We start from the raw sequence: 13,915 nt of genomic DNA, 5'->3' as shown, positions 1-13,915 counted from the left end.
AAATGCTGCAGTCGGCCACTTCAGTGACACATGTCACCAACAGCCTAGTTTGACCTTCTGGTGACGAGGTTACCCAACAGGACAAAATGTGTGGGAGGGTTACACAGCTTCCTGCTGTCCTGCCTCAACCCCATGCTAGAGCCCTAATACCAAAATAACCTTCTGACTGAACTGCAAGGCCATAATTATAGATGTCAAAACAAGCATGGAGACCTGTGATTGTTAGCAGAAGTTTCACATATCAGGCGGGAAGACATAAAATCACACGCAAAACAAAAGTAACACCATGTGATATATATCAGAATTACAGGTTTATTACTGTTTTAACTGTCTTTATTTCCCTGCTCCAGGTCATTCAGGCCTGACTTTGTTTTGGTGCGCCAACACGCCTTCAGCATGGCTCAAAATGAGGACTTTAGAAACTTGATCATTGGTCTTCAATATGCAGGCATCCCTTCAGTCAACACTCTGGACTCCATTTACAACCTGTGTGACAAACCCTGGGCTGTAAGTGAGCTTTGCAGAAAACATCCAATATTGTTTTAGAAGAGGTTTCAGAAATGTGAAGGTAACATTTGCTCTTAGTTTTATATGCATCCGTATTGGTCCACAATGTCCACAATGCATGAGTGTGAAGAGTTAAAAGCCAAAGTTTAGTTTGAAGCACTTTTCAACTTTTTTTTTCTCTGCTCTCCAGTTTTCCCAGCTGATCAACAACCAGAAGCGGTTGGGGTCAGATAAGTTTCCTCTCATCAATCAGACGTTCTACCCCAACTACAGAGACATGGTAAAGGCTTTTTCTGGTTTATTCCATATTGTGTGTCATGAGTTTCCACTAAAACATTTATAAATACTAATGTGGTTCAAGTTACCTCAAAATGGACAATTTCAAAGAAAGTGATTTGGTGTGCATGTCATGGCAAATTTGAGATCTTTTAAGAATGTATTTAAGCAAAATGATAATATAAACAATAAACAACTTCAAAAAATTTTAAAAAGAGGAGAAAATGTAAATAAACAAGTGCCACGATCCAGTTAGATCTGAGTGAACTAATCTGTTGACATCAAGCTTCTCGTGAAGGTTTTCTTCATTATTTCCACAACCAATTAGATGTGTTGTTTAAATGATTTTTCTGGCAGACTGTCCATTTATCAGTCCTTTCACTTTTTCACAGTTCCATGATTGCTGATCTTCACATTTTTACACCAATTTATTTAAAATTTTCAACAAAAACTGTAAACATATTGGGTTAAGTGACTGCTACTTCTACTATACTATTGCCTTAGAATTACTCAATATCAATTTAAAGACTGTGATCAATGTGGTGCATAGCAAAAAGTCTCATTGTCATACATAAGCACAGAAGCAATATAGTTCATGTGGTCATTCTTTCACAGGTTTTATGTTGATTTGAAAATTTAAAGCTGTTCAGAACACGGGTTGCATCACTGTCTGCTGGTATTGAGATATTTAAGGTCTTTAAAGAAAAGGCAAACTTCTCAGAAATATTGCTAAAGTAGCACCACAACATCAGTGATTTTAACTAGAAAAAAATATCAAACATATGAGAAATCTGGAACAGATTAATTTATGTTTCATTTCAACAATCACTGTTGAAGTGGAGTTAAAAATGTGAAGTAATACCTGTTCTTTATTATCTCAGCTTGTTTATGGAATAGTTTTTTTTTTTTAAAGTAGAAATTTTAGAACCACCACCAGGCTTGACATTTTTACTAACTTCAATGTTTCTCTTAAAAGACTCATATTAACTCCACCAAACTTAATTAACGTTTGTTGTTATATGATCCAGTCATCCTGAATTCAACTGGATTATTTAACGTCATCTGGCCTGTTGTGTTACATTTTTGTTTCTGAAGGGAATCAACAAAGACGCAGTGATACATCATTCCACTGAGACATTTTATATACATTTTTTTTTTTTTGGTACATGAAGATAGAAAACTTTATGTAGACAGAAACAGAGACTTAAATACAAACCCAACAATTATTGAAGTAAAAAAACAAACTGAAATCTGTTTTAACACTTCATTAAATCATACAATAGTATTATGCATTATTAATTTGTGCTTTGTGACACTAAAACAACTGCATGAGTTTGTAAATGAGTTTATATTTAGACTACTGTCTCAAATCTGAAATGTTGACTTTCCATTCGGTTTAAACTTTTCAGTGCTGACATGAGATAAATGTCAACATGATCCATCAAGTTGAACAGGACAGTGAAACATATTGTCAAACTTAAATGTTTCTGATCCGCAAACAAATTTTAGCAAATTTTGGCTAAATACAAAAAAGTAGTTATTTAATTGTTTCATGTTTTAAGAAAAAGAGCTATCCAACCCATATTTTTCTGGAAAAAATATCCACTCCCATGTTCAATCATATTTAACTGTCAAAGTCATAACCGGACTTGTAAAAATCAAGAGATCTCCTTCATGGAACCTGGCTGGCTACAAGAAAAAGGCTAATAATCTCCAAAGGCAACACGTCTTACGCCAGGCAAAAGAAATCCAATAAAAAGATCAGAAACAGACTTTCTGGACTTGCAGTAGCCTGGGAAGGATTAGAAAACCATTTCTTCACTTCTGGGAGCCATTAACTACAAATACTTAGAATAGAGTTAAATTTCCCCAGGAGTGGCTGGTTTGCTAAAATTAAAACCAGGAGCACAATGAGAACTCATCTTGGAGGTAACAGAAGAACAGGCTCAGTTGAGATCATCAGTCTTGGTTGAACAATAATGAAGGAGCAAAAAAAGACATCCAAAAATAGAACTGATTAAAAAGAAAATCACAAAGGGTCATCTAAAAATTACCAAGACCTTTAAGAAAATATTCTGTAGAATAACAGGGTAGATGTAGAAATATTTGGCTGACGTCTGTCTCTAATAAATGAAATGATCATTTAAAAATTGCATTGCATTTGGGTCTTTTTAGTCTAATGTTAAAATTTGTTCTGAAATTGGTGTGACAGAAGAGCAGAACAGATAACATCAGCTAGGGTGAAATTATTTGTTCACAGCACCGTGATAGTGCTACAAAGCCAAATCATAATGCATTTATAATCTGTGATTTATATGAAGCAGTCCTGCATCAAAACAGGGGTCAAGTCAGACCCCTGTTAAGTCTTTATATTGAATGATTCAGCAGATTTCTAAAACAAACAGGTGAACAACCCACCTTTAGTTTCAAGGAGTTAAAAAACCAAACCTTATCCTGTTATCTCATTTCCTCTCAAGAGGAAAGGCTTAGCTTCTACAGGTGGCAGTGCTGTTGCCGAAGCGCTGGATTAAGTTTTTGGCACAAAAAAACAAACAAAAACAAAAAAAAACGACAAAAAAACAAAACAAGACACGGCTCCACAAAGGAAACTAGCAGGATGAGAAGCACTACTCTAAAAGAAAACATATGGTTAGTTATGAAAATGTTAATTCAACAAAATTACTATACTTATAGTTTCAAAATTTTGAGATAAAATGTCATATGATTTCTGTAATCACAACAACAAATAACACAAGTAATCGGTTAACTTGGGATGATTTTCTTTGCATAAACTGCAGAATGAGAAGGTTTTAGGCACTTTAGGTTCTTATTTATGATGTATAACTCCACATTTTCAGCATTAAATCCATTATACAGAACCATCTCAAACTAAGTAAACAAAAATTGAAAAAAAAAACAATTCTTAAAAAAAATGGCTTTACCCCAAAGATTGAGAAAACTCCTGCAATTTTTGTTTTTCTTTCTTCACATCACTTTTAATTATACCAACAAACTAAAACTATTTTGCAATTGCCTATTATGCATCCGTGTTGCAGCTTAAGTGCCTAAAACCTTTACAAAGCACAGTGTATTCAGTGTATTTTCATTTGAGTCAGCATTTCAGATAGAAATTCAACATCAGGATGCTGCAGACAAGATGCACGTGATTAGACTCTGCAAGGTTGATACAAGAAAGGATTCTATTATTTTAGTGTTCTCAAACATTTCTTTAATATTCCTGTAAATACAGAACTTAAATTGCTATTTCACCTACTGTACATGACACAAATAATCACAGGGCTTTAAAGGAGTGCATTTACAATGAGGCAAAAACCTTCACTCAAAAGTGAAATATTAGCTGTGGATATTCTGCTGCTGTTCTCACTCTGTAACAACACGTGAAGTGAAATGTATGAAAATGCGTCAGAGAAATGCTCAAAGACCCTGAACTTTAAATATTTATTTTTCTGTTGCTGGATCAACTGCCTGAACTTTGCGACCGGTAGCTTAATGGCAGATTTTTCTCCAGCCGGTTTGAAAAATCAGCAAATATTCCACTTTTTTTTCTAGTTGCTTCTTTGCAAGCCAAATGCGTGCTAAATATGCCAAAAGCAGGGTTGGATTTTCCTTAAGGGATTTTTGAAGTCGGTGTTACAGATCATGGGTCGGTCATGTCCAAGAAGTCCTTCTCGGGCGGAGGCCCACCCCGGTACCAGCCACAACTTGTGTCCGATCGTCGGATGCAGGCATACTGCCGAGCCTGCTCCCCATTCAGACTGTTATCCAGCAGCCAGTCTGTCCACAGGCACTCGTTCAATCCTGTAGATGCACAAGGCACCGTGTAGCACGTGTTGATCTGACGAGAGAGAAAAATTATTCAGATGTTATTCATAGAACTTGTGCTGATCAATTTTGTCTCCCTTGAGTTTTGTAGCTGGGAGAATATTTAAGACAAATTTGCGAACGCATATATTTCTATATGCTGTTTGTTCATGAAATTTCTCTTGCAAACTTCTGAATCCTTCAACAAACAGTTGCATGTACACTGAGATTAAATTACACACAGTTGGACTCCATTTAAATGATTTAGGTTGCACTGGATTTTAGCCAGAGATATAAAATTACAGAGGTAATTTGTTTGCAAAATATTCTGAAAACCACATATTACAATTATACTCTACTTTGTGCTTGTCTATTACATAAAATGCAAATACAAAAAAAAAAAAAAAAAAAAAACTGAAGCTTGTGTTTCTAACAAAACTTTAAAATTATAGGTGGAGTAAACTCACTCTGCATTCACAGCCCATCTGGTATCTGTAGTTAAGGTTCTTTTTTTGTGACAGCGATAAGTTGTCCCACGACTCCACGAGGTCACACTGGCCAATAGAAATCCGTCCATCGCTCCACATGCTTCCTGTTTAGACACATCCCGTAATCAGCAATTAGTTCGACAGTCTGTTGAAAGTCATAAAAGTGTTACAGCAGTAAACAAGAACTTTAATTACAGCCTTTAGTCAAACCTTTTAGACATTATTTTTGAGTAATTAGGCCGCTGCGAGTTTGTTAGGAATGCAATCAGAAAAGTTTTGTTGCTAAAAACAGGCACCAGTTAGTCATCAAGTAATCAGTATGGAGGCCAATTTTCTCTTGACTGTGTCTGGTTGGTGAAATACTGGATAAAATCATAAACAAGACGTGATACAGAGGCACAATTTCTGAGTTACTTTTCAAAATGCAGGTAAGACAGGAGAAGATGTCAGGGGAGAGATGTTTTGATCATCTTCAGCTATGAAAGGGTCAGTAGAAAACAGCTACTCACTCAAACCTTTCTGTATTTAAAGTCAGAATAGTAAAAATCACATTTTGGAGGCACAAAGTATTCATGGCAACAATTGTTTTGAAACTTTTTCTAAACGTTTCTCCTTAGACGCTAGTTCTTGCGGAGAGTCTTTTAAATACTAAAAAAAAAAAAAGACGTTTTTACAAATCAATATCTATGTGGAAGAAAGAAAGAAAATTGGAATGGCCGATCAGACATAAAAGAAAATCGATAATGGCAGGATCGATAATGTTGTGCTACTTTTGCTCTACTTCCTGTTTCCTCTGGAAACTAACAACATCTGTGTCGAATTGTTTCACTGAAGGTGTTACAATACAGTACAGGCTGCAGACTGTACCTGAGAGCAGATAGCCTGCTTTGTTATTGGAGTCCAGTTTGACTCCACAGAGTGAAGAGAAGACAGGAGTGTACACATACTGGATGTCCTTGGCTCGGTCAAAACCTTTGAACATCTGGACACACAGAGGAGAAGAGAAAGTTTTCTGATACTTAGATTTGTTATTTATCACGTGAGAAAGTGTTGCAAGATGAAAGGATTAAACATAGTAAAACACTGAAGTAAATTATTTTCCTATTTAATTAATATCCACGTTAGAAAGTAGAATCAATACATTTAGTTTTCTGACTGATCCATAAAAAGAATTTGTTATAACCAAGGTGCATTATAAAGCCTATGCCAAAAACTTATACTTTTGTTAGTGTTTGGACATTTTTCATGTTCGATGAATTTTAGTTTTGATAACTTTGGCTGTTTTGATGCATTGCAAAATGTGTTTATTTACATTTTTATCTGATTTTGTAAAATTGTATAAATTCATACAGTCTGAAGTTTTGTTACATGATGATGTCTAAAGATGATAGAACCTTCAGGTCCAAAAATGTGGAAAACTACTTTATAGGACTCTTTGAAATAACTTTTTTGTGCAGCAAAAACTGGAGACGAAGAGTTGAGATAAAAATATGCAAAGTGTTAAATCCAATTGCTTATTAATTTTGAGGATAAAGTTCAGCGATTCTCATCACTGGAGGCTGAAAAATGTCTGCCCTTGAGAGAAAGTGTGAAATATTTATGCAATCACAAGGACTTTCCAACCCGGCTGAAAAGAGGACACAAGAACGCAGGATGTTAAATAAAGCGATGCTGCACTATCAGACATTTATGAAGTCTAAACTACTTTTGTTTGTGGCATCACTCGTATTTGATGACTTTTACAGACAAACGATACATAAATCCTGCTAAACGTAAAACAGTTGTGTTCACAGAGTGATGCCACCATCAGCGGCTGATGCTGCCGTCTCAGAACTCACCTTGATCATTTTGATTTCGTACTGGATCATCTTCATGTAAGGTGAGGAGCTGTTGCTAGGCGACACAATCTTCTCTCCAGAGACCTTTGCCCTTATCACTGTCGGGAAAAGAGAGAGAGAGAGAAAAAACGCAAACAGGAAGAAGGGTTCAGATTGATTGAACTAGAAAATGAATGTGAACATCATAATAGGTGTGCTCTACAGGATATCTTGGATGATTCCTTTATTTATTTGTATGGGTTGATTGGTGGGTACATAGGCAGATCTGTGCCCCTCTCCTACCTCTTTTGCTCCCATTTTGTTTGTCACTCCTCTTCCTCCCCACACTGACAGTGTCGCAGGCTCGCAGTAGTGATACAGGATGTGTCACTCTTCTCCTCTGGGAGGAAATTCAAAACCCTCATGGAATAACAAGTAGCTCTCTGCTCGCTGTATCCTCGCTAACTTCAGACACACTAATACAGTATGTACACATTATGCATATTAGATTTAATATTCAATCTGCAAACTGCAGATTGAAACCTTAATATTTGTGTCTTCGTTGCCACAAATTTGGTTTTCTCATCCGACTCTTTGCGTTTGAAACATAATCTGATTCAAACGAACAGCACCTGAGTCTGGAGTGAACTCCTCCCAGCACCAATAATGATCCAATCACAGATTAATGACAACACCAAGACTCAACAGTGCAATAGCTTTATTTTTTTTTTCTGGCTAAGGAGATATTTCAAATCCAAGCCAGAGACGTTACTGTTAGCATGCTGCTCTGTATCTGCAGCTGTAACACAAACCTTATCTTGGCACAATAGAATGATATGCTTCCTGACTTGTTCTGTTTAAAATAAATGTAGAAAGTCAGACTTTCTGCACGTTTGTGATCTTTTCCTGGTCTCATATTTACCTGAATAAGTTTTTGGCCTAGGCTTTAGTTTAAAATGCTATGATGTGGTGTTCAACGGGCTTCATTTATTTACCCAATTTTCAAATATCAAGAACCAGATACAAAGTAAAGTTAGACAAGGACAGATCATTTTAAAATAAAAACTTTTGGTGCTAAAAAGCTGAACATTTATTCTGAGTAACAACACTACATTTTCTGTTGTTAAATATCTTTACATGAGTTTGCAATTCCCAGAAGAAGATACAAATCTCACATTGTAAAATAAAAGCCTTTAGTCTCAGAGATGACAGTCTAGAGAAGAGCCAGAAGTGGGTCAAGTTAAACCATTAAAGCATTAGAGAGCAGGAGAGGCAGAGTGAACCTCACACACACGGCTTAGTAAACCACCCACTTGGTTTTCCTTTTGGGTCATCACATAACTACCCCACGGTTTTTTGTGCTGGAAAGAGGAGGAGGAGCTCAGGCTGTTCTGTGAAATTAGCTCAGGCCAAGCTCAGTCTTTTTGTTTGTTTGCCGAACTCCCCGGCGGATAGAAAGGCGGACAAACGCCTCGGGGTTTAATCTGAGCGTACAGCATTGCCCAGTCAGATACAGCTGCTTCAGACATGTTGCCTTTGCAGAAAATGTCAGATTTAGTTTTTTTCTTGAACTTTGATGTACTTCTTTCATTTATTTAGAGCTAAATCTTAAAATCATCAAGTACACACAATTTGTGGTAACACATTTAGCGGGGTTTTTAACATTGATGTTAAAAATTACATTTTTGAACCATTGATTCTGCTTTTCCGTTTTTGGCAAGTTTAATTTTATTTTGTCTAATTTTGTAAAGAGGTCAAACTTTTTTTAAACATTCATATATTTTTAATGTATCATTAAAAGTTTAGTTTAATATTCAACAAAAATCCATTGTTATTGAAAATTTAAAAAAGTATCCCTGAAGAATGTAAGTTTATATTATAGCATTCTTTTATTATTATTATTATTATTTAAAAATCATTTATATAATAATAAAAAAACAGATACTGCTCAGATTTGCGCCGTGTTAAATGTAAAAATGCAGGTAACAACAGTTTTTACTTTTTTCACTTTAAATATATAGTTTTGTGAGTAAAGTGAATGTGGAAAGTGCAATATTTTACCATAAGTGATGCCGTCATTTCTCCTTTTTGAGCTGAGAATAATCAGAAACAATTGCTTATTGCATGCTGGTCCCAATATGTAATTTTAACAGTCACGGTGGCAGCAGGTAACGCTGCCTGTGTTGTTGTAATTAATCTTTTAGCTAATGTAATAGGTTATATATATATGATAAAAAATGCTTGGTGAAATCTCATATTTAAATACAAACATTTTACTATATATATTTAAGCAACAAGAGAGAAATGTATTGACCTCTATTTGTTACTTCCACAATTCAGAAATTTACATTTACTGCCTTCTATTTACTTTTATGACTTGGGGAAAGCGTTTTATGGATATTTATTTACATCCAAGCTCTAGGCTTTTTCATGAATATTGATGTTGTTTCTTCGTGAAGTCGTCTATTTTATTATCCTGTTGTAAAACATCCACACAGCATTTCTGGATTCCAAATCCATCGTTTCCAGCTGAAATGATTCTTGTCAATGAGATTTTCTAGGTGTTTGTCATTCAATAAAAGCGTCATCCACCTGCCTGATCTTAGATACCCACTCAAGTTGCTGCAGATGTTTTATGCACTTAGAAAAACAGCCACACCTGCAAAGTCTGAGGGCCTGTTCATCTGCTGCACATCTATATCACTAAAAAGAAATATTGCAAACTTGTACCATGAGAACTGATGTAGTAAGTAACTTCCCCCTCCCAGATGAATCAGCACCCTTGTCATGCTCACAAAGCTGGACTGTCAGTGGGCTTTCACACTGATATTGTTAGTATGCAGACCATCAGACAGAGCCTATAGACATGGAAATGAGGTGGTGAGTTGGAGGGTAAGAAAGAGAGAGATGGAGTAGGCTGTGTTCGCATGGACTGGCCTCCATCCAGCGAACACACACATGCACACGCACAATGTCGAATAAACATTGACCAAGGAATCATCCAGGGTTTGTGCACACATTTGGATATTACTCAGATGTACAGCTTTATTCACACAGCTTGTCGACTCCAACAGCACTGTCAGGTCAACTTAAGGCCACCACCGGCCTGTGCTCCGAAAACAGCCTGGAGGGTGTGACCACACACACCAGGAAGTGATACATTTTGGTCCAAATACTTGAGGGGTATTACGACTTTGTTATTCATAATACCAGGAAGTTATTTCCTACCTGAAAAGAGTCTAGCTGTTTATTCAGAGATTGATCCATTCCTTAAGAACTAAAACAAATCCAAGCCTCAGCAGCCAGTCAAACAAAGGATCCCAAGGTCAGATTTTGGGATTTTTATTATCAGTTGCTTCCACAGTGAACACTTTTTGATGTTCACAAAGATTTTAAAGACATTGTCCTTAGAACTTTTAGATCCAATCTTTTTATCTCTGACCTTGTAGTCTGACCTGTCCTTGCAAATTTGACTACAAGGAGGAAAAATATCACTGAGATGAGTTGATGAGTTTCTTCTTTGATACGTTGTCTGCAAATGAGATGCATTTTTGTGTTTTATTCGCTTTCATGCTTAAGCAATTCATAGGCTGTTGTTAAGTGGCTTAAACAAAAGACTATTAAAGATGATGTTAAAGATTTAACTGGAAAATTAAAAAAAAAAAAAAAACTGCTTATGTCCAAAGAACATCTTTGGTGTCTTAAAGACTTTCAGGCACATGAAAAAAGGTGCAATTTAAATAAACTAAAGTACAAAAAAACTAAATAAAAATCACAGACACTTGTAACACTTGAAATTAAATTTCTACTTGTTTCTTGAAGTGCAAATAAACATTACAGGTGCAGCTCACCTAAATGCCATTGGTAAATAGAAAAGCAGAATTTTGAATCTATTGAAAACTATTGATTCAAAATACAAGGAATCTTTTAATACTCATATAATGAGGCAAACGTAACATATCATGAGATAAGTTATATCACAGTCGCAGCGTCATGGTAGCTGTGCTCGTGTGCGATATACATAGAGTGAGAGCTGCAACATCCAATTGCAAACAAATTGTTTGCCAAATTACTTGTGGCAGCCCGATCTGCAATTCAGGCAAAAATGCTCAACTCTGCTGTGACATCATTCACAGATACAAGCGCTGACAAAATGAATGCAGCATAAATTGAGAAGTGCACCAAGATTAATAAAGTCTCACCAACACCACAAAAAATCCAATTTTAAATTACAAAAGAAACCGTTTCTCTGCTCTGAATCTGGAAAAATAAAAAAGAGGGAATTCAAGGCTGAAAAATAACACATAACATCCAACAGTCAAAAGCAAAAAAGCCAGTTTGCATTTCTAACTTGAATAAACTTTATTTTCTCCTTCACTTATTTATTTTTTGTGCTATATAGTTCCAGTTTTATCCTCAAGCTATGCCAATAACTCTATGCTCTTATCCATTGGCCTTTTCACCTCAAACTCAACAAAAATAGGAGTTGTAGCTTTAAGAAATGTTTAGTGTACCTTGTCCACTTGACCTTCAAGCAGCATTTTTCATAGTATTGTTTCAAATGTATTACTTTTATTGAAGTGATTGCAAAACAACAAATCATAGTTTTGCTTTAAGATTAATTTATCTGCCTTAAAATCACATGTCATGTTTGGTACATCTAACAAAACTGAGTAAAATTTGTAATTAGGAAAGATTGTATGGAGCTAAGTGAGGTTTAAAAGATGCTAAAAAATGAAGCACATTTTTATAATTTTGTGATACTTTGTGATTTATTTCAACTGTAAAGGATTACGCTTACTAAACATTTTTTCTGTAGGGAAAATGAATTTAAAAGAAAAGGCTATAAGGTCTGCTAAGGCATGCTTTACCAGTAATTATAGTGACAGTTTGCTGTAATAGAATAACTATTGCCAGACTATTTGAGGGATTTTAATTAGCTTACTTGTTTTCTTTGAAAGGTCAAAGTAAGTTTTTGATGATACATAATTTAAAATTATTTTTATTTTAAAGTTATTTTGTAAAGCTGTCTAATTGAGGTTGTTTTGGGTTTTGGATGGTTGATGATGAAACTTGTCCTACGAGCTGCAGAACGGATCAGTTCTGCTTCTTTAGATTCTTTGTCAGTAGCAAGCCTGCCTGAAAACACCGTCACTTTCAATTTAGAGTAATTGTACTTGGTGGACCTTCATCTCAGTTATGAAGGGCAAAACTGATGTGCAATATCCTGTCACAAAACAAATCCTCCAAAAGCTTCCATCTCATCTCAGTAACACGGGTTTAATTAAGCTCAGCTTCCATTTCAACGTAGCACGTAGTTTTTAAATAATCCAGAAAAAAACTTTCACCCTCTAAACTTGATGGGGATTGCAGATAAATTAAAAATGAAGAGTGAAAGAGATATTTCTTTCTTCTTTATCTGCTTGTTTTTTTCTCCCTGTTGGAGTTTAACCTTTGACAGAAGCACATACTCAAGCCTTCCACACTCTGGAGCCAAGTACTCAAATTCAAAGCAGAGTGTTAGTTTTGGCTTAAGCTTAGAGAAGGAAAAAAAAAGTGGGGGTACGACTGGGCAGAGAGACAGATGAATAGAAAGTTGGCTTGTTTTAACGATTGAGTTTAAGGGTTGTTTATGTGGGATTCAGAGAAATAAAATGGAAAAATGCCACTTTTGATGCCACATAGTTATTTTCACTTATCTTTACAGTTATATTCACACAGTTTTATAAGTCTATCATACTGGTTGTATTTTAATTGTAGGTAAAATTTGACAAAGATTGCCAGAAATGCTTCAGCTAAACTGATTATTACCATATTTCTTTTCTCTGTGAATTTGGCCTTTGCACCTGTTACAATTCAGACTGAGTTGATCAATGAGCAAAACATTCAAACAAAAATCCTTCTTTTAAAAAGAATTGCTGTTTTATTTTTGTCAATTCAAACTTGAATGTTGTATATTCACTACATTATTGTAAGCAAAGGTAAAGTTGAACCATCTTTAGTTTACTACAAATTAACTCACCAATCTCAGCGCTGCAGAAGAGCTGCTGTGGATGTGATGGGTGGCAACTACATCCCTCCACAATGTCCTCCATGCCTGCACCAAGCAAAAGGAGCACCACCAGCCCCAGACACGCACTTCTCTCCTGGGACAAGGCCATGGTGGCTCTGGCTACCTCTTACTGTTCCACCACTTGATGAATGCTCTGCAGCCTCTTCTTGTCCCGTTGAGTTCCCTGGGAAGCAGGTCAGGCCCACAGTCGGCAGAGGGGGTGCGCGGCGGATAAGACGGTGGGGTCGAAGAAATAAGAGGAGCTCTGGAGAGCTGGGACGCTGCTGTGGATAGAAATGTTTTCATAAGTTTAAAGTGCACCTCTGAATTCAAGCTTCAGCAAATAACTTGAGTTGAAAGCTACTGCTGCTCTCTTTTCTCTTCCTTCGCACTCCCCCTCTCTGTAGACAACACACAGAGAGGCTCACAATAGTCCAATCCCCTCACACTCTGGCCTTGAATGCTGAGAGGGTCGCACACAGGGAGCCTCTTATGCGCTCAACAATTTAGGGACAGCCTCCTGAAATGCAGGGGAAAAAGCTGGCATCCTGTAACTTCGTCTTTGCTCTCTTTTTGAAGCTTGTCATCTCCTCTGGACACTTTTACAGGGTCAAAATCATTCAAATCTCTTCTAGGTTTTTACTAAGGGTTAAATTATGAACAAAAATATCCCCAAAGGTATGGGATCCTTCATTTTTTTTATTTTCATTTCAAGGATTTTTGTTTTCTTCAAGAGATGAATTTCAGTAACTAGAACACAATTCTCATTGATATAGAATAGTTTTCATCCTTATGTTCAAATTCTTATGAAAAAAAAATTAGCATTGTCTTCAAACATGTTTTACGTATTCATAGCAAATATTCAGTATCACTTGTATGCCATCATATCCAAAAAAATTTTAAAGTGTGTTTCACGTGCAGAGCATAAATAATAAGGGAAAAACAATATTAAG

General features: G+C 36.0%; 2 protein-coding genes across 2 annotated transcripts in view; one reads left to right on the top strand and one right to left on the bottom strand.

Moving 5' to 3' along the window:
* The window catches only part of syn2b (synapsin IIb), a 70,999-nt gene that overhangs the window by 41,946 nt on the left and 15,138 nt on the right, over positions 1-13,915 (top strand). The window contains exons 4-5 of the mRNA XM_055027541.1: positions 351-507; positions 698-787. Of these exons, the coding sequence (XP_054883516.1) occupies positions 351-507; positions 698-787 (247 nt within the window). The remainder of the gene's footprint in view (positions 1-350; positions 508-697; positions 788-13,915) is intronic.
* Positions 1,903-13,415, bottom strand: LOC129358472 (metalloproteinase inhibitor 4-like). Its single transcript, XM_055027551.1, has 6 exons — positions 13,327-13,415; positions 12,933-13,246; positions 6,932-7,029; positions 5,961-6,075; positions 5,073-5,197; positions 1,903-4,639 (listed from the first exon to the last, which is right to left on the bottom strand). Exons 2-6 carry the CDS (start codon positions 13,069-13,071, stop codon positions 4,442-4,444), a joined length of 675 nt encoding a protein of 224 aa, XP_054883526.1. The 5' UTR covers positions 13,072-13,246; positions 13,327-13,415; the 3' UTR covers positions 1,903-4,441.

This window comes from Poeciliopsis prolifica, unplaced genomic scaffold (genome assembly GCF_027474105.1).
Source record: "Poeciliopsis prolifica strain line A6 unplaced genomic scaffold, Auburn_PproV2 SCAFFOLD003, whole genome shotgun sequence".
In the NCBI taxonomy this organism is placed as follows: domain Eukaryota; kingdom Metazoa; phylum Chordata; class Actinopteri; order Cyprinodontiformes; family Poeciliidae; genus Poeciliopsis; species Poeciliopsis prolifica.
The sequence above is the reverse complement of the archived record's forward strand: the minus strand, read 5'-3'. Positions and strand labels throughout refer to the sequence as shown.